Below are 20,064 nucleotides of genomic sequence, written 5' to 3' on the forward strand. Positions count from 1 at the left end.
TGGAGAGGAGAGAGGGGGCAGAGATGGAGCAGGGCCCAAGAGTTGCTTCTGGAGTGCTGGTAATATTCTGTTTCTTGACCTGGTTACTGGTTATTTGGATCTGTTTGTGAAAATTCTTAAGAACTGTACACTTCTGATTGGTATACTTTTTTGTATGTGTTTTATACTTCCATAAGAAAGTTTTCAAAAATTCCACTATTATCACCTACCTCAAGCCCCTTGACTGTTAAGAGGTGCCAAAGTCCAACGTGCTTGGGGAAAAGAGACTGAGCTGAAAAATTACTTAAACCGATTTAATTACTGATAGGTATCTCCGATTTAAATAGATTACTTTGTCACACACACACACTTATTGGAACTCCTGTGCATTTTTAAAAAGTCTTTTTTTTTTTTTTTTTTTTTTTACTCCATATTCATCAAGGATTTTCTAGGAAAGAGCAAGTTTCCCTGCTTAGAGCTGCCCTTTCCCTCTGCCTCTCTCCATTTATTTATTTTTTTTATTTTTATTTTTTTGCCGTACGCGGGCCTCTCACTGTTGTGGCCTCTGCCGTTGCGGAGCACAGGCTCAGCGGCCATGGATCACTGGCCCAGCTGCTCCACGGCATGTGGGATCTTCCCGGACCGGGGCACGAACCCGTGTCCCCTGCATTGGCAGGCGGACTCTCAACCACTGTGCCACCAGGGAAGCCCTCCTGTGCATTTTTAAAGGTGCCTACTATCGACAAGCACTCACCCAAAAGAAGACATGTTCGCAATGAAACTTCAAGGTGCTCTCTGGAGTGGTAGGAGAGTTACACAGGCTCTGCTCTCTTACTTAGTGGGTTTCAAGCCTGGATCAACAATTCATTAGTTACATAACCTTAGACAAGTTACTTACTCTGCATTTCTGTCCTTTTGGAGGATAATTATATTCCCACTTTATAGGAATATTCCCTGTATTAAATGAGATAATATACTTGAAGCACTAGGCACCGTGCCTGGCACATAATAGCAGGAGCCCATTAAGAGCAGACAATTAGGGACTTCCCTGGTGGTCCACTGGTTAAGACTCTGCGTTCCCAAAGCAGGGGGCACAGGTTCAATCCCTGGTCAGGGAACTAGACCCCACATGCCGCGACTAAAAGATCCCACGTGCCTCAACAAAGATCCTGAAGATCCTGCAGATCCCGCACATGGCAACGAAGATCCTGCATGCCACAACCAAGACCCAGTGCAGCCAAATAAATAAATAAATATTTTTAAAAAGAAAAAAATAGCAATTATTTAAGAGTACAGGACTCCCAAGTCAATAATTCCCAAACACTACCTCACAGATAATGATTACCTGCAGTTAAAGCTAATCACAAGAAGGAAAGATTCTGAAAGCCACTTCCCTGGAAGTTACTTCAGGTCTCACGATCCACATGGGAACAAGAATCTGGAGTGCCAGCAACAGGTTTCTCAGGATATTTGCTTTCAGAAGAACCCGCCCCATTCCACTGCCCTCAGCCAGCAGAGCGATACCTGTGTCCCTCACAGGCTTGCCACACTCCTCGACACAGAGAATGGCTGTTTCTTATGCCTCCTGCGTCTTGTTCCCATAAGCTTGCTCTAAAAGCTTCTAAAGTTTTCAGATGGAAATACTTGAAAGCAAACTTCATGCTCTTATTTCAAATCCTCAAGAGGCTCACCATTCTCCTTGCCCACTTATTCCCAGTTTCCTGGCTCCAGGTAACATTGTGAAGGTGAGAGCTGTCTCCACACCCAATAGAGAGTCTGATAGAGGGTTAGGAGACAGCCAAAGTAGTCTCTTTGACTTTGTTCCAAGATAAAGAACTTTTTCAAAACCCGTGCACTTTCAAAAGGTCAATGGTGGTAGGACTACAGGTATTTGGCATTTTTAAAATGACTTTCTGCATTTTCCTAATCATCTATGACTACGTATTATTTTTACTATAAGATTCTTTGTGTAATTACAAAAGCACTTTGTGCTCAATGCAGAAAACTTAGAAAACACAAAGGAAAAAATGTTCCCTTAATCACATCAGGTAAAGATAACAGCTGTGGGGCTTCCCTGGTGGCGTAGTGGTTGAGAGTCTGCCTGCCGATGCAGGGGACGCAGGTTCGTGCCCCGGTCTGGGAGGATCCCACGTGCCGTGGAGTGGCTGGGCCCGTGAGCCATGACCGCTGAGTCTGCGTGTCCGGAGCCTGTGCTCCGCAACGGGAGAGGCCACAGCAGTGAGAGGTCCGTGTAACGCAAAAAAAAAAAAAAAAAAGATAACAGCTGTGAACATTCTGGCATATGTCTTTCCAAACTTTTCTCTATGCAGAGATGCTTCATTTTTGTGATCTGGGAAAAAAGTAAACATTTAAGAGACAAAGTCTTGGGTCTTTAGTCTTCAATTTATTTCTGTTTTTAAACAGCATCTAACGGCTTGGAAAAGTCCCTAACAGCAAGGGCCTGCCCCATGCACTCCCAGAGGCTCCCCCACCCAGGGCTGGGGTCCAGGCTCCAGTAACTCCCCCTCAGCCACACTAGCCATCAAGCCTACTTTCTCTCCATCTCTGGAGACTTGGGACAGAAGAGGGTCTCCAGTTAGAGGGAAAGATGGCACTAAAGGACACTGCGTGAAAGGATTGGGCTCAGACACAGCTGCCTTTGTTAGTCTTAGGATATTTTGGGATTTGGTAGCATGCTCAGACAGACTGCGGGAGGGCTCAGAGAGGGGCTCCTGGACTCCTCTCTGGCCTCACTCATTCCTGGGTAAGCCTTACAGCACCTCTTCCTCTTGCCGGGCTCAGTGCATTGCCTTTAGAAGCTGGGCAAATGGTAGCCTGTGTAATTCAGCATGCCTTGCTGTGACCTGGTCAGCTGCACTTTACTCCTGGCCTAGACAGGGTGGGTAACCAGGAAGGTGACGAAGATTCAGCCCTGAGGGTCCCACTGCCTCCCGCTACAGGGCTTGGGACCTGACTGTACCAATCCCTTACCAATTCTCACCTAAAGGGGAATAATACAAGGGCATCTCTTTGGGAGGAGGGGCAAACCTGGGCATTTAAACCCCAAGCACAGGCATAGATGGGCCCCCAGGCCAGAGTCGCCTCAATGCATGCACTAAAGCAGCAGGGGCAGCTCAGCTAGGAGGGTAGGGGCCCACAAGGTTGGATCTACCCTCGCCCAACTCCTCTCTGCACCCATGGTAACCATGGAAACATAACCACCTCCTCTGCCTGCTGCCTGGGTTTAGACAACCAGGCCTGGCCCACCTCCACCCAGCCAAGGCCTGAACTGATGCCAGGCTGGCCACAGAGTGGTTGCAGGAAGAACTGGGATTGGGTGATTTGGTCAGTCCAGCCTTCCAGCACAGCTTGGGAGGACTACCACAGGAGCCTCCACACCTTGCTGCCTGGGCTGGGGTCAGACAGGGCTTAGTCAGCCAGTACAGTGGCCAGCAGAGCCAGCCGCATGGCCCCAGATGCCCTCTGCCTGTGGGCTAACAGCTACTGTGGGGTAGTAGCCCTTGCTGCAGAAGCAGCAGCCTCTGGGACTCATTGACGGGGCTGTCTGGCTGCTGCTCCTCCTGCCCAGGCCGCTCAGCCAGCCCCCCGGGGCTGAGGATGTACCGACAGTCACTGGGGGTGCCCCCCACAGCCCCCAGGCCACTGCCATCCCCAGCCCCGCTGCTGGCCGGGTCCCCACCAGGCAGCTCCAGGTTGCCTCCCTCGGCAGACTCCTGGGCTCCCTCAAGGTTGATATACAAGGGGTCCTGGCTGGCGGATAGCACAGACAGGCGGCCCAGGACATTCTCCAGCTCCATTCGCAGACATGTGAAGCTCGGGCGCTGCTTGGGGTCGGCGCTCCAGCACTGGTACATGAGCTCATACCTGCGGCAGAGAGAAGGGTGAGGGGACGTAGTGAGGAGCCAGAGAAAGGGGAAGGAGGGTCCTTCTCTCAAAAGCAGAGGCCCTTTAATCATAGGAAACCAGGATTTAGAAAAATGTGATTGAGGGAGTTCTCTGGTGGCCTAGTGGTTAAGATTCTGGGCTTTCACTGCTGTGGCCCCAGTTCAACCCCTGGTCAGGGAATTGAGATCCCACAATCCGAGCAGCGCAGCCAAAAATAAAAAAAAAAAAATTAAAAAAGAAAGAAAAAGAAAAGAAAATGTAACTGAACACGCTAATGTATCTGGCACTCTTCTAAGCATTTTACATTTATTATTAATTCTCTCAATACTGTGAAATAAGTGATCCCTATTTTACCAACGTTCAAACTGAGGCACAGAGAGGTTAAGAACCTTGACTAAGGTCACACAGGTAGAAAGTGATGAAGCTAGGTGGGCTGGGTCCAGAGTCCCTCTTACGTTATTTTGGGAAGGGGTAGTAGGATTGTTTTTGTCTTGTGGAACAGAGGCTGGAGTCAGGGTTATTTTATGGGGGTGATTCGGGAATCCACCCTTTGTCCTAAATCCTCACCTGTTCAGGGGGTCTTAAATCCTCATTGTTCATGAGGATTCTCACCTTCGAGAATCTGATAAAAGCTTCCAGCCCTTTTCCCCTGGCAGGGACACTTTTTACGTACAATTTCAGGAGCTTTGCAGATTCCCTGAGGTCTTATCCCTGTTCCCAGGGAATGCCTCATGCTGAGAAAAAATAAGTAAATAAATAACAGGAAAGGGTTGAGACCAGATCTAGTCATAGCAAATGCCTGACTTTCTTGCCTGTGCCCACGATAAAAGCCCCAAACACTCCTCCGACTCCAGCCCTCCTAACAGGGGCCTCCAACGATGGGGGGAATCATGCCAGACACTGAATAGGTCGTGGGAATGGTCCAGGCCATGGGTATGTGGCCAGGCTGGAATACACTGTCAAGGCCATGCCAGGAGCCAACTGGCGCCTGTCCACCAGGCTGCCTGGTGGGAGGCCAGCGCCTGCCCACCCTCTACTGACAACACTAACTCCAGCCCCAGATGACACTAAGCCAGGGCCTGGTCCCCATTGCCCAGCAGAACCTCTGTGGCTCCAGAGGCCCAGGCAGGCTACAGCCACCGGGAGACCTGACCTTTCTGCCCCTGACATGCCCGAGCTCTGCTGAGACGTAGGGCCTGGTTCATGCACTCAAATTGCCCTCTCTCCCACAGTCCAACCTCAAGGCACTTCAAACCCACTGCCCTAGAGAAAGAGGACCCTACCATTCAGGCTGAGCCTTCCTCTGCCTGTCTCCATTCTTGGACCTCTGGAGGTCCAACCCCAGAGCAGGAAATAGGTTTGTGGACTCCTTCCCTCACTAGGACTTGTACTAGTGAAAAGGTCCTCTGGAGGCCCAGGGAAACTCTGGCTTGCATGGGGTGGTAGAATAATACTAGAACAGACAAATCATAGTTGGGTTCATGGTTAATAGGCACATTCTAAAATCACACAGATCTAGATTCAAGTCCCAACTCATTCACTTAATTGCTGTGTGACCTGGGTCATGTTACTTAACCTCTTTAATCCTAGTTCCTCATCTACAAAATGGGAATAATAATAGCTTTTTCCTCATAGGGTTAGGGGAGGATTACCTGAAAGAATGCCTGTAAAGAACCCAGCTAATGTTAGTGATACTGTCTTCTAGTCACAAGGGGCTCATGACTCTCCCCCATGCAGTGAGTGTATCACCACCCTGCCCCACTCCCAAGGGCTCCGGGCTTCCAGAAAGGAGAGGAGGCAGTACCCTTCTTCCAGGATCTCAGTTTGTTATCTTAGGTCTCTCCACTCCCTCAGAGAGGAGGCCAAGACAAGAAAGGAACCCAACCTCCCGCCCCCAGCGCCCCCTCCCTGTCAAGCAAGGAATGTGATGGAGCAGCAGTTCCCCCCCCCGCCCCCCCCCGCCCCTGTGCAGCACGCCCTGAGGGGGAGGGAGACCTCAGCCTTAGGGAAGGAGTCGGGGTGGGGAACAGGTGACAGGGAAACCTGCACTGTTGCTCAACCCTGCACCTTCTGCCTTTAGGTGGGATTCCTGGTTCTCCCTGGAAACTGGAGAAAACAGAGTGATAGGAAAAGGCTGGAGCAAGAAACATGGGATGGTAAAGGGGGAGACAAAGAAAACAGGAGCAGTAGATGAAGAGGGAGTTTGGGGTAGAGGTCAGACTTGCCTCTAATGACAAGGACATTTCCACAAAAAAAAAGAAAAAAAATTGAAGTTTAGTTGCGGATCGGAGCTCCCAATGGGCCAGCAGCTGTTGCGGCGGCCATGAGCTGAAACCCCAAATACCTGTTTCCTCCCAGAATCCCCTTCCTGGGGCACTCACACGTCTTCCATACACTCCGGAGGCTGTTTCAGGCGGTTCCCGCCGATGAGGTAGTTGTAAATCTCAGCATTCTCAATGCCAGCATACGGCGTCTGCCCACGAGTCATGATCTCCCACATGGTCACCCCGAAGGCCCACTGGGACAGAATCGAGGTTGGAGGGGAGATGTCACTAGGCTTCCTGAGCCAGGCAGAGTCCCGAGGCAAGCATATCTTGGGGCTCCAGGGCCTCATAACAGGGCAGCCAAAGCCCAGAGAGCAGTGCTAAAGGTCCACCCACGCACTAGTCCGCACTACTGTGTTACCGTCAAGTCTCACTGTGCCGCCCTGCTCACCACGTCACTGTGCACAGTATACAAGTTGTCAGCCAGGCTCTCCAGGGCCAGCCACTTGACGGGCAGTTTGGAGGCACAGCCCTGACGATAGTAGTCCCCACTATAGATCTTCCGGGAGAGTCCAAAGTCGGCCACGCACACCGTCATGTCTTCTGCCAGCCTGTGAGGAGTGTCGGAGGATGGGGTCAGCCTTCTGCCAGGCTGACAGCCTAAATCCAGAGCATCTTTGTTCTCAAGCCGTCCCCTCACATAGCAGATACTGTCCCAGGTGGGAGCTGACCATTAGCTAGCTCTTCCTGGCACTGCTTCCTGCCTCCCAACCCCGAGCCCTCCAGAATTCACATACATGCAGTTCCGAGCAGCCAGGTCTCGGTGGATAAAGTTCCGGGAGCTCAGGTACTCCATGCCACAGGCAATGTCCACCATGAACCGAACCAGGGTCTGCAGGGGCAGGTTCTGGTGGGCAGACAGGGCGAGCTCAGGCTAGACCCAGCCAGGGCAGGATGAATGGGATTCCCTGGCCAGAAAGCCTAAAGACTGTCCTCAGAATCACTGAAAGGAAGGGGATGAAGGGGCTTCCCAGTGCAAGGAAGCCTTGGCAAATCTGAGGGAGAGCACCCAAAAGTCAAGACTCCCCCAATCTGGGGCTCCACGGGACTCCTCTCTCAGGAAGGGGCCTTGCCCAGCCTAAATTCCCAGCAGGGATTTGTGAAGGAGAAGGAAGCCTGTTAGCAAAAAAAGTCAAACTTGGAGCCCACCTTCTCCCAACCAGCTCAATTGGCCCTATCCACCAAGCCAACCTCTCTCCCAGGGTCTTTGTCCCTTTCCAGCTCCTGGCTGCTCCCACCCCAGGCACTCACAAAGGGGTTCTCCCCAATCCGGGAGGCGAGCAGGAAGGCGTGCAGGTCCCCGTGCTTCATGAAAGGCAGGATGACCATGGGGGTGGGGAGACGGCCTTTGGCCCTGCTCCGGAGGCTCACCCCTGAGGACAAGGGAGAGTCAGTGGGGCACATAAAGGTCAAGGGACAGTTCAGGCATCTGTATGAGACCCCACCTGCTGGGTTCTACCTCTAGCCCTGGTTCTGCTACCTCTTTCCTCATTAAGTTCCACACTGGCCTGGTGACTACCCAGGAGGGACCCTGGCTGCCCCCCCAGTCTCTGGAGCATCTTCTCTGTCCCCTCTTCCTCCTCCTCTGTTTATATGAGCAGCCTTCACAGAACAGGGTCTGCAAACTGAACTCCTTACCTAGAGCCTGATCAGATTTCAGCCAGGCTGCTCCTTGCTCTTTTGGTGTCTGCTTACTCACCAGGCGAAGTCCGAACTTCTCTTCCAGACTGCCCTCGCACCTTGGGGGAGCGTAGTTTTAGCCCTATTTTACATTTACCTCCCCCAAGAAGGGGCTCACCAACAAGCTTGGCCACGTGTGGGTGGTCAAACTCCTTCATGCAAGCCGCTTCCCTGAGGAACTCTTCAATGTCGCTCGAGGCAATTATGTCAGCTGGGAGGAAAGGAGGGAGGGAGTGAGGAAAATGTGCCCCCAGTGGGCCCAGGAAACAGTCCGGCCATGAACAGGAGAAACTCCCACGGGCTGGTGCTATCCAACAATTTCTCCACTCGCTCACACCTTCCCTTCGGTTTGGAGAGTCAAACGGCTCAACCAACCACAGCTTTAATCACCCCGAGTGAAACCACAGGACAGTCACTGCTGACAGCAGGGGACAAAGGCTGGGGCATCAATGAGTGTGGGTTTATGCCTGTGAATTGTTGACATGGTACAGACAGCATCCCACTTAGTGCTAACTCGTCTTGCAAAGTCTAGGGGCCTAGCAGAGCCTGCTTCAGGATCGGCCACCCCTTTCACCCTCCCAAGTGACGCCCTCACTCTACTCTAGTACTATTCTCCACTCACCTTTCAGCATCTTTACAGCCACTTTCACAAAGGAGCCATCCTCCTGCTTCAACTGGGCCTCCCTCACTGAACCAAACTCTCCTAGGAACCGATCCAAATGATGGTAAGTCCCGTTGGCCTCCTGTCCCCAACCCAGAGCCCTCCCAGGGGACCCCTCATAGGGACACAAAATCATTAGACTCTGGGGCCACTGAAAGAGGCTCCCTCGTTCATAGCAAAGCAAAGTATGCTGGGCTGGGTGTGATGACACCTCAACCCTTCTCGTCCACAGCCTCCATTCCCCCAAACATCCCAAATCCAGGAGTCTACAAGCATATGCTGTTCATAGGAGCTGACCTCAGAGTGACGGGAGCAACCAAATACACCGGGACATGGCAACTCATGCCAATCCCTGCACAGCCTCACACACCTTTGCCCAACATCCGGCCCAGGGTGAACTGCTGCTCTGGGATGAGTACATCCTCCAGTTTGTCCTTCAGCTCATCACTGATGCCCAAGCTGTCCACTGTGGGGAGGCGGGTGGTGAGAAAGGGGAGGGACCTCTCTGGTTCCAGATCCAAAACCCAGCCTGCCTCCTGCACCCCAGACTCCACCCTCAAAGCAGAGATGAGCTTAGGTGAGCTCTCCCACAGCTGGGCCAGCGATTTCCATGAGGATAGATCTGTGTCTTTTCCACGGTGTGCTTAGGACTCATCAAGGTTCAGACCTATTGGTCAAATTAATAAGAGGAATGCAGATAGGGGTCCAAGATAACCCATTTTTTCCTCCTATGGCTCCCCACCACTCACTCACGTGTGGCCTCGATGCGCTCGGGCCTTTCCCGATTGAAGGATCGTGCTGCCCGGAAATGAATTGCTGGCTCCCCCCGGGCCATGACACTGTCAAAGCCTTGCCTAAAGGGAAACCCAGGACTTGGAGTCAGCTCCAAGGTCTTCAGTTACCACCTGCCTCTCCCTCTGTGCGCCCCCTTACCCAAACCGTGTCTCCTTCCGTCTCTTTCGAAGCAGGATGAGGGCCAGGGCAGCAGCCGTCACCAGGGCTGTCAGCACACCCAGGACCACAGGCACCCAGGATGTGCGGCTATGGGGAGCACCCTGCCGGCCTGTGGGAGACAGGGCAGGAAGCAGCACGAGCTAGCCTGACTCCAAGGAGGCCCTTTAGAATTTTCCAGTGATGGCCATCTGGCCTGGTCAAGAGGCTCCTCTCACTCAGTAAGGGTCCAGAGTGGAAAGAGGCTCCAAAGGAAGAGCCAAAAGTTCCTACTCTGTCAGTGACAGGCCCTGACTGTTGGGACCTACAGCACGACCAGGGATTTCTACGCTAGCTGTAGGGCAGGGGGAGGAGAATGAGATACAACCCTGGCCTCAAGTGCTTGACTCTGAGTCTTTGGGCCTATTAAGAGCGGAGGCACTGCCAGCCTCCTCCCATCAGTGTAAGTTGCCCTTGAAAGCCTCCATCCCCTGCCCCCTTCCCCTTACAGGTCTCGCAGGTCTTACCTGGATGGTCATGAGAAGAGACCACCAGTGGCTGACTCCAGGGCCCACAGCCAACTGCACTGGAGACACACACACGCACAATCAGGTCCTTCTGGGGATCCCAGCCCGTCAGGTTGGCCCTGGTCCCCTCCACTGTCAGCTCACCCTGCAGCCAGGAAAAACCCCCATCGCACACTGAGCCTGAGTAAAAGGCCTCCCAGCTGGGGCCTGAAGTCAGAAAAAGGTCTCGCTAGGAACGTGGGAGGTTAGGGACACTGTGGGTTCAGGGGCTGCAGGAACACAACCTGCTGGGAGTCATCACATTCCTGCAGCAGGCTGCAGAGGCCTCTCCTGAACACAAACAAGGCTCAGTCCGAGAATGCAGACGTGGGGGATGGGCAGGAACTGGGGGGTGGGGGAGGATAAGAAGGCTTTATCTGTGTCCTCCCCCAGTTTGTGCAGGAATGTGCTTCCTGCTTTCCTTTCAAAGTGGACACGGGAGGCAATCTTAACAGGAGACATAATCCAATGAAGAGTGCAGCCTGCAGGGGAGGGCGGGAGGGGTAGACTCCCTGGGATGGTAACAGGCCCATCAAGGTCCCCAGGCTCACCAAGCTCACTGAAGCTCAGAAGGCCTCAGAGCCCTGAGGGCCGACTCTAGTAGTAAGCAGAAGCTTTCCTTACCTGGGTTCCGTTGTCTTGAACCCAGGACAGTTTATAGGGTCCCAGAGGGCCTTCTAAAGGACCTTCAGGGATCACTTCTTCCCACTCCAGAATGAGGCCTGAGTCTGTGTGGATGGCATGGAGGTTCTGGGGAGCAGTGGCTGGGGCTGTTCCCAAAAAAAGAAGGTTGCTAAGAGCCCTGCCCTACCCACCACCACTATCCCTTGCAGGTCTTTGGAACCAGCTCCAAAGAACCAAATAGCTCAGAGAACGACACGTGGGGGAAGAGTCTGCTTCCCAGGTCTGACTGCTCTCACCCATCATCCTGGGGAGTATGGGTGGGTAATGGCAGGACCCGTACCATCCCAGTTAGGCAGGGTATTGCTCTGCATCACCTTGGTTACGGCCTCAGCAACATCCTTCACTCTCCTCTCACAACCCTGCCAGCCTCCTTGCAATTGCTAGGAACTCCAAGCAAGTTTGTGCCATAGGGTCATTGTACTTTGTGCCCTCTTCCTGCAGTGATTTCCCCCAAATATGGCTCTTTCCTTATCATTCAGACCTCAGATCTCTGTATGGGGGTATTCCTGGAGCACCCTGGGGCACTCTTCACCACCATATTACCTGATCTTTCCCACTTTGCTTGTCTGCCCCACCCACTAGAACTAGAGCTGAATGGGAGGGGGACTGGACTTATCTCCAGGTAGCAACAGGCCCTCAGTAAAGTGTTTGCTGACTGATGCATGATCCTCCCTCTCAGGTAGCCCTCTCTCAATCAACGCCATTCAGAACTGGAGCCAACACTACCCCTACTACCCCAGCCCCCGGCCCCATTCATCCATGCCCAGGTACTCTGCTCTGTAAGTCCCTTACCTAGACCCTTTGTCCGAAAGGGCACCCAGTCAGCGTATGGAGAAGCCCCCAAGGCATTGGCACAGCGAACCCTGAGGCTATAGTTGGTGGCAGGTGCCAGGTCCCGGAGCAGGCAGGTAAAAGGTGGCACAGGGACCACAACAGCCAGGACCTCCCAGCCTCCTGGGGCCTGAGTCACCTACAGAAAAACAGAAAATTAATTACGTGGGACTTCTCTGGTGGCACAGTGGTTAAGAATCTGCCTGCCAATGCAGGGGACGTGGGTTCAATCCCTGGTCCCGGAAGATCTCACATGCCGCAGAGCAACTAAGCCCGTGAGCCACAACTACTGAGCCCACGTGCCACAACTACTGAGCCCACACGCCCTAGAGTCCATGCTCCACAACAGGAGAAGCCACCACAATAAGAAGCCTGCGTACCGCAACGAACAGTAGCCCCCGCTCACCACAACTGGAGAAAGCCCACGTGCAGCAACGAAGACCCAATGCAGCCAAAAATAAATAAATAAAATTTATTTAAAAAAAAAGAAAATTAGGGCTTCCCTGGTGGCACAGTGGTTAAGAATCCGCCTGCCAATGCAGGGGACATGGGTTCAAGCCCTGCTCCGGGAAGATCCCACACACCACAAAGCAGCTAAGCCCATGAGCCACAACTACTGAGCCTGTGCTCTAGGGCCCACGTGCCACACTACTGAGCCCGCGTGCCACAACTACTGAAGCCCACACACCTAGAGCCCGTGCTCCGCAACAAGACAAGCCACCGCAATGAGAAGCCCACGCACCACAACAAAGAGTAGCCCCTGCTCGCCACTACTAGAGAAAACCCCCGCACAGCAACGAAGACCCAATGCAGCCAAAAATAAATAAATAATTTTTTTAAAAAATAAAGGAAATTAATGATGTAAGGCAGGGAGATTTCTTAAGCATGTGAGATGAGATGGAAGATGGGACAGGTAGGGGGATGGTTGGGGGACTTGAGTTAATGCCTCTTCAAGTCTATCAGCAGAATAGCCAAGACTTGGAAACAACCTAAATGTCCACTGACAGATGAATGGATAAAAAAGATGTGGTACATATATACACAATGGAGTATTACTCAGCAATAAAAAAGAATGAGATAATGCCGTTTGCAGCAACATGGATGGACCTAGAGATTATCATACTAAACGAAGTAAGTCAGGAAGAGAAAGACAAATACCATATGATATCATTTATATGTGGAATCAAAAATATGACACAAATGAACATACCTATGAAACAGAAACAGATTCACAGACAGAGAACAGACTTGTGGTTGCCAAGGGGGAGGGCGGAGGAGGAGGGAAGGATTGAGAGTTTGGGATTAGCAGATGCAAACTTGTATTATATAGGATGGATAAACAACAAAATCCTACTGTATAGCACAGAGAACTATATTCAGCATCCTGTGATAAATCATAATGGAAAAGAATATGAAAAAATATATATAACTGAGTCACTTTGCTATACAGCAGAAATTAACACAACATTGTAAATCAACTATACTTAAATTTAAAAAGTCGATCAGCAGACACTTGCAACCCACCCCTTCCCACCCGGCCACCACACCAGGTTCCACGCCTCCATGTCTTTGCAAACGCTGTTCCCTTTGCTGAGAATAACCTTCCTAGCAAAGTCCAACTCATCCTTTAAGATTCAATGCAAATACCACTCTCTCTGTGAAAGCCTTTCTCAAATACTCGAGAAAATCCATGCCCCTTTCTGTTTGATGCATAATTATGTTAGAGTGGATACCACTCTTTGTAACTGCTTACATGCCAATGCAAACTCTCAGAGCAAAGTAACTGGGAGCCTATGGGCACCATGAACCAGGCCTGCTCCTTACATTTTGGGGACCCAGGGCAAGAGTACAAATGGAGATCCAGTGTACCATATGACTAAATATTTAAACGTTAAAAATCAGCGAACAGACTATTAAGTAAAATATTTTCTATCTTAATGTATTGACAAACAAAGCTACAAAACAACCTGGAAGATCGGGTTTGCATTTATAATTCTCCAAATCCTTGGAGTCCCAAGCCAGAATGTGGTGGCACAAGAAGAGCCAGCCTCCAGCCAAAGGTCTGCAACATGAGGGACATCACATGCATGGCTGTGGACAGTGCTGCCTGAATACCCACTCCCCCTCAAATGGCTGCCCTTTGAGCTTAGAGGTGCACATACCTTAGCATGATCCATCCTTGGGAGGATGGACCAGGGAGAGGCCCATATAGGCCCCAGAAGCAGACTCAGATTAAGAGGAGAGGGGTGTGTCCTGGTGAGCTGGATGGGCATGTTCCCCTGGCCCTATGGATTCCCTGCCCAGGGACAAGGGGTGCAACCAAAGGAGGGCCAGAGTGGGGTCCTCTAAAGGGTGGAGCCGAGAGCAGGGGCCTTTGTTGCCCAAGAGAACTGCCTAGAACCATGTCAAAGGTGCTCATTAAATACCTTTTGAGTGAACAGACAAAAATGAACAAGCCTGAATTGCCTCATTTTTAGTATCATCTTACCCAGCTTTCCCACTGTCTGGGGCCTAGGAGCTCTTCTGGTCCCCCTGTTCTCTTTGGCATGGGTCAGAGGTTGGGGCACAAGAATGCAGGTATCAGATAAGTCAAAGGTTTGGGTTTTCACCCACATAAGAAAAACTCTTCTAGGTATCCCCAATCTGCTCTAGTCATCTGTTTTCCAGCCTGAAGAATGCACAGGTTGAGCCGATCTGCCGTCACTTGATTGCTAGAGCACCCTATGATAAGGGGCAGTGGCCAGGGCTGTTCCTGGTAAGGGAATGTCACCTGAATAGAGCTGGAGACCAAGCCCCATGGGCAAGAGTAGGTAAACGTGATACCACTGTCAACAAAGTGCCACCGAGGCAGCCAGAAGGAGCACAGCCAGGAGAGCCTGTCCGCCCTCTCAGCCTACCTGGACCGTACAGGATTGGAGCAGGGCTTGGCCGTCGGCACCTGGCGTCCAGGCCACACTAGCATTGCTGCTGGAGAGTTTCGTCACTGTGATGTTGAAGGGGGCTCCAGGCAGTGCTGTGGATGGGGACTTAGAGTCAGTGCCCAGGGAGGATAGAAAAAGAGGGAGAAAGCATGGGAGTCGAGCCTTGAGTTCCTCCCTAGGGTTCCACCCAAAAAAAACTTAAGATGGCTACTCAGCACTCCCAGGACCACAGTAATACACAAGTCAAGCAACTGGCAGCGAACAGCTGCTCATACCCGAGAGTGCCTAGGCTGTGGAGAGAGGTTACTGCTCCCTGAATCGGGGGCCCTGTCTGACCAAGAAATAGGGTAAGATAATGTGTGTCTGGCGGTGGCGCGGCGGGGGAGCATGGCACCTCGGCCTTGGGAGATACCAGTGAGAGGCAGCTGACCCTGCGGCCACAGCCCATTCCTGCACACACTGGCTCTCTTCCCCTTTCCACCCTGCCCGCTGTGCACAGCAGCCCTTTGGGTCTCCTCTATCATCCTGCTAGGCTGTTATCCCCACCCCCATTCCCTCAACAGGGGCTGGCAGAAGCAAGATTGGGCCTGAGCCTTGACCATCTCCTGCTGGCTCCCTCCCTCCTTCCCTCCCAAGGACTCTGCTTCGTGATGGGAAATCTACTGTGACGTCAGGTTTCTATTCTCATCTCAGCCATGGCAGGGTCTCAGGTGCTCCCACTAGGAATGGAGCCATGCCAATTAACCCCTCAACCCTCAGATCCCAGCAGGACCCAGGCAAGCTGGAACAGCAAACAATTCTAACTTCACCCACAGCCTGTTGAGAACGCCCCTGCCTTACCACCCCTCACCTCCCAGGGTCCTCCTACCTTGAAGACGAACAGTGGCTGGGCGAGAAGAGGCCAGGCCTTTTACGTTGTGAGCTTCACAGGAGAACACAGTGCTCTGGGTCACCCCTGGGGCCAGAAAACCTCAGTCAGCACCGCCCCCCAGCATCAAGTCCCACTCAGTCTGGGATTGGGGATAGTCAGGCTCTGGGTCTGAATATCCTACAATATCCAGCCAAAGGAAAGGTTCCACAGTGTGGGCCTGGATATAAATCCCAGGGCTGGGGCTCTGGTTTCTCATCTCCCAAATGGGAGAATTGTGAGAACCAACTGATGCAACATATGTAAAGTGCACGGCACACAGTACAGCACTTGAGAAATGTTATACTGCCCCTCCCACCACAATCCCATCTCCCGCAGACAGTACAAAGCTACCTCCCTTTTCTGGTCACTCCTTTATTGCACATTCCAGGGCCCTTCTCTATTTGCTCTGTGCCATATCATTGTTCTATTTGCAGAGTCGCTGCCTTTCAATAGTTCTCTGCTCCTTATGCATGTGTCTTGTCTCCCCAGTTATACTAATTCCTGGGGGGCTGGACCGATGGCTTCTATTTCCTTTGTACTCCCTTGATCTCCCGTGGTGCCTAGCACAGTGTGCTGTGTGGAGTGGGAGTTCAGTGAGTGCTCATTCTCAAGCTGGCTGCCTGACGGTCCCAACCACGCACATCTGGAGAGAACTGAATCCAACCTCCCTTCTCATCTGCTCCAACCCAGCGCCTCCTGAACAGGATCAGATCCTGCAGTCCACCTCCTTTGAAGATGAGTATTCCTAAGGGACTTGGCAGATCAGAGTCCGTCCCTCCCACCTTACAGTACATGAGACTAAGCTCAGACTCCCATCTTTTTCGGCCAGTTCAAGCCTTGACCAGAAACATTAACTTTGTTTCACAGGTTAGCAAGTCTCACAAGTGTGTAAGGTATGTGCCTGAGGATCCTGGGGTCCAGGTGGGTGGGCAGGCGTGGCTGCCTCTGGTCTAACTGTGTGGAGGTGTGGACAGATACAGTTGTTTGGGAAAGGTTTGGAGATTTCTGGAAAAGGCCATTAGAAGAGGAGGCCCCTGTATCTTTGTGCTGGCTTCCCCCTCCCCCTTTTCCTTCCCCCTGCCATTCCCCACTCTGCAGCCTGAGACTCTTTACTTCTAGGCAAGTCTGCCAGACACTCCTCTTAGCTCTGCATGGGCTGGTTCCTGGATTCTTCCCTTGGGAGGGGTAGGAGGGATAGGTGCCCATGGTCCCACACATTCATCTTCCAGGGCCAGCTGTGCATGGCCTAGACTGCTGTGAACGAAGGAAAGAGGCTCCAGCATCTCCTTAGGCACACGCAAAAGGATCACCACTAATCAGCCCACCCGGCCAGCCTAGCACACCTGACTAATGAGCTTAGTAATGGTGGGTGCAGCTCACGTACCCAGGCACTCCGGACACTCACGACCGCGGGCTCGGTGATTTAAGCAGATTCGAACTCTGCCAACCTCACCACCCCTGCTCAAAGCCCCTCCTGAGGCTGCTCACCTGTTACATTTAAAACGGAAGGAGAGGGAGCAGGTCCCCCAACCTTTGTGCCTCCTCTCCACCAGACAATGGTAACAGGTTCTGGGGGACCCACGGCCTCACAAAACAGTTGGAAAGGGGCATTGGGTGGCACTGCCAGATCTTTTGGCTCCACAGTGAAAAATGGCACACCTAGGGGGAAAAAGGCGGGTGGGGAGTGAGCCTTGCCACCTCTCAGCTTCTGACTGCCCAAGCCACAAGTCTGCTACCATCTGAAGCCCTCTATGCGGAAGGTCCCACAGGCCCTTATGATTGGGTCAACTGCAGAACAGGCATCTAGCTTGAGGGGGGGAAACTTCTCTTCTTTGGCCCCCTCAGGAATATCCTTTATGCTGTACCCTTGGGCCTGACAGATTCTCCCTTTTCAGACCTGCTCTAACAGCCCTTCTCAAAGCAAGGGAAGAGGCAGAGGGTGGGGAGCTGGGGGAGGGGCAGTAAGGGAGGAGGAGTGGGCGAGAGCTTTAGCAGAGTTCTGCTGGCAGGCCCCAGATCCCGTTCAGAGCCCTTTGTTACTTTCTTAGTCACTTTGTTTTCCGGGGTTGCACAGCTTTGAGCTCCTGCAGCTGCGGATCCTTCCTCCCCTCCCCCATCCCTCCCCCTCCTGGCCTGGCCACTTGGCAGAACAGGGTCCAGCCCCAGATGGGTGCTTGAGGCTTGTTTGTCAGACAACTGAAACTCGACTGCACCCCATAGATTATGGGTCTTAGTTGCCCCTTTGGCTCTCAAATACCCAGACTCCAGTGGGTATGGTCTTCCATGGCTGCGCCAGGCCTGGAGTCTGGCGCAATCAGTTCCCAGAGGGCAGTGGGGCAGCCCAGCTTCCACTCAGATTTCTTGGGCATAGGGTGGTCACTAGCAGACAGCATCTGCTCCAGGCCAACACGCCCACGTGGCTCTGCCTCCTCACCTTCTACCGTGAGCCACACTGGCTGGGAGGTCTCGGTTTCGCCCCCATCCTCCACCTGGCACCAGTACCGGCCCGCATCAGAGCGCTCCACTGACTTCAGGCTGTGGAAACAGGACACCAGGTCTCCCAGGGTCAAGGGGGGCAGCTCTGCTGGGCAGGTTCAATGGGATCAGCCTGCCCCCGCTTCTGGAAGTCTCCACAGGTTGCCGAATAAAAAAACCACAGACCTCTGGGCATCAGCATTGCCACCAGCTCCCAAATCCCATGGAAAGAGCACAACGTGTCCCCAGGCTGGCATCCCACACCTTCACCCACAGTCCTGCACCTGAGGAAGCCAATCCAGTGCTGCTCACTGACTGGGATGTACACCTGATCCACGCTCTGGACAACAGCCCCGTCCTTCACCCACTGTATCTCAGGCTCCTCCAGCCCCTCCACGCTGCAGTTGAGCTTCACCGGCTGCCCCTGAGACACTGTCAGCTTCACTGGGGCTCCCATGAGCTTCAGGCCTGAGAGGTGGGAAGGAGAATGTGTCATTCTGCTTGAGAGGGACCCTGTCTCTAGAAATATCCCCCATCCTATTCCAAAACCTAAGTTCTGTGTCAGGGGGCTCATTCTCAGCCAATGGCCAAGGAAGCAGAGGCAGGACAGTGTGGGAGGGAAGGTAGCCTGGACCCAGGCTGGAGGAAGGAGCATGACAAGCTCTCCAGGCACCATTTCTGCCACTGCCAAGTTCCTCCCAGCTGTAAGGAAGTGACTTCTTCCCCGTACCTCCCTGCTGGGCAATGTTAAGTCAGGCCCAACCACCAAAAGGAAAGCAAGCCAGGCTGCAACAGTGGGGTGCTTTCATACACCTGGGGTAGGTACTGCCCTGGGAATCACTGCTGCACCCAGTCAGTGCAACAGGCAGCCAGCTCTCCACCCAAGGTGTCAGCCTAGGCCCTGCACTGCTGCTGGCATCCCCCTGCACCCTACCCTAGCAAATGTAAGGAGGCTGAGGAAGGGAAGGAGGGGGTGCTCCCCTGAAGTGGAGAACATATGGCTGCAAAACCACGTCAGAAAACACATGGCAGCCTTCCTGGCAGCCGGCCGCTCTATTAATACCTGAATGGGTGCAGTGGCAGGCGTTAGGAAGGTAGGAGGTAGACGGGAGGGGAGGGGCCCTGAACAGGGAGCCAGAAACCCCTGAGCTACTCTCACACCAACAGGGGCACTACCCTCTGAACACACACACACACACACACACACACACACACACACACACACCCTCAGAGAGCTGCAGGTGAACTATCAACATAGCTGAAATCCAGTTCTGCTTCTTCCTGCCCTTTGCTGTGTGACGCAAGGCAAATCCTGAGCGCTCTGATCCTAAGATACATACACCCTTCCGCTTGTAAATACTTGTCACTCTTTTGGGTGGCTGCTGCTCTGCCCTGTGTCTCTTCCTACTCCCTTCACCCTCTCAGGACCAGCCACAGTGCAAGGAGGGGTAGCCTTACACCCCATACATGCCCAGCAGTCCCAGGGGTGTGTAGTGTGAACTTGGGGATCCTGGTGCTGCAAGAAGCACTCCTGCCATTGGCAAATGCCTCATGGCTATGTGGGAACACAAGGCTGAGCAAAGGCCAGCAACCCTGCCCCAGACCATCCTCTCCAACACGCCCAGTTTCAGGAAGCTCGGAGAAGGCACCGCGACTAGAGTACGCCCAGGTGTTTTCTGTGACTGGGCACTCTCGAAGCCCCTGTACCTACATGATGTAGAGGTGCCGATGGGTGCTCAGTCCCAGCCCCTGTGGCTTCAGAGTGGGACCTTCGTTTGTGTGGGGCGGGTAGATGTGGCCCCCAGGACTGGGAGGGGAGAGCAAACAGCTAGGAACGTCGAGGCGGGAAACGCCAATCCCAAACACCCCCCGCTGACCACTCGGCCCGCAGCCCCGCTCCTTTCCTTACAACCCCGCCAGATGAGCCCGCACGCGAGAAAGTTGGGGGGTGGGGGCCGCGACCCGAGATCCCGCGGCGAACGCACCGCTGAGCCCCCTCCCCGCTCCCGAGCCTCGGCCTTCCAGCTTGGAGCCCCCCGCCCAATTCTCCGGCCCGCCCAGGCCCGGGGCTCGCTCGGCTGCCGTCCCCGGGCTCCGACCCCGACCGCGCCCTTCCGCAGCCCCCCGCTTTCCGCCGCCCCTCGGACCAGCCCCTACCTGCGGCCGCGGGCTCGGGGAGCAGCAGAGCGGTTAGACC

General features: G+C 53.2%; 1 protein-coding gene across 1 annotated transcript; it reads right to left on the bottom strand.

Annotated features, from left to right (window-relative positions):
- Nucleotides 1-3,473: 3,473 nt before the first annotated feature.
- TYRO3 (TYRO3 protein tyrosine kinase) lies at nt 3,474-18,324 on the bottom strand. Its single transcript, XM_007460150.1, has 17 exons — nt 18,152-18,324; nt 17,827-17,927; nt 16,881-17,051; nt 15,351-15,437; nt 14,459-14,574; nt 11,523-11,700; nt 10,671-10,816; nt 10,008-10,152; nt 9,484-9,613; nt 9,304-9,404; nt 8,512-8,592; nt 8,008-8,100; nt 7,461-7,582; nt 6,947-7,056; nt 6,601-6,760; nt 6,267-6,403; nt 3,474-3,864 (listed from the first exon to the last, which is right to left on the bottom strand). Exons 1-17 carry the CDS (start codon nt 18,322-18,324, stop codon nt 3,474-3,476), a joined length of 2,442 nt encoding a protein of 813 aa, XP_007460212.1.
- Between the last annotated feature and the right edge of the window lie 1,740 nt (nt 18,325-20,064).

Source organism: Lipotes vexillifer, unplaced genomic scaffold (assembly GCF_000442215.2).
Source record: "Lipotes vexillifer unplaced genomic scaffold, Lipotes_vexillifer_v1.1 scaffold408, whole genome shotgun sequence".
Lineage (NCBI taxonomy): Eukaryota > Metazoa > Chordata > Mammalia > Artiodactyla > Lipotidae > Lipotes > Lipotes vexillifer.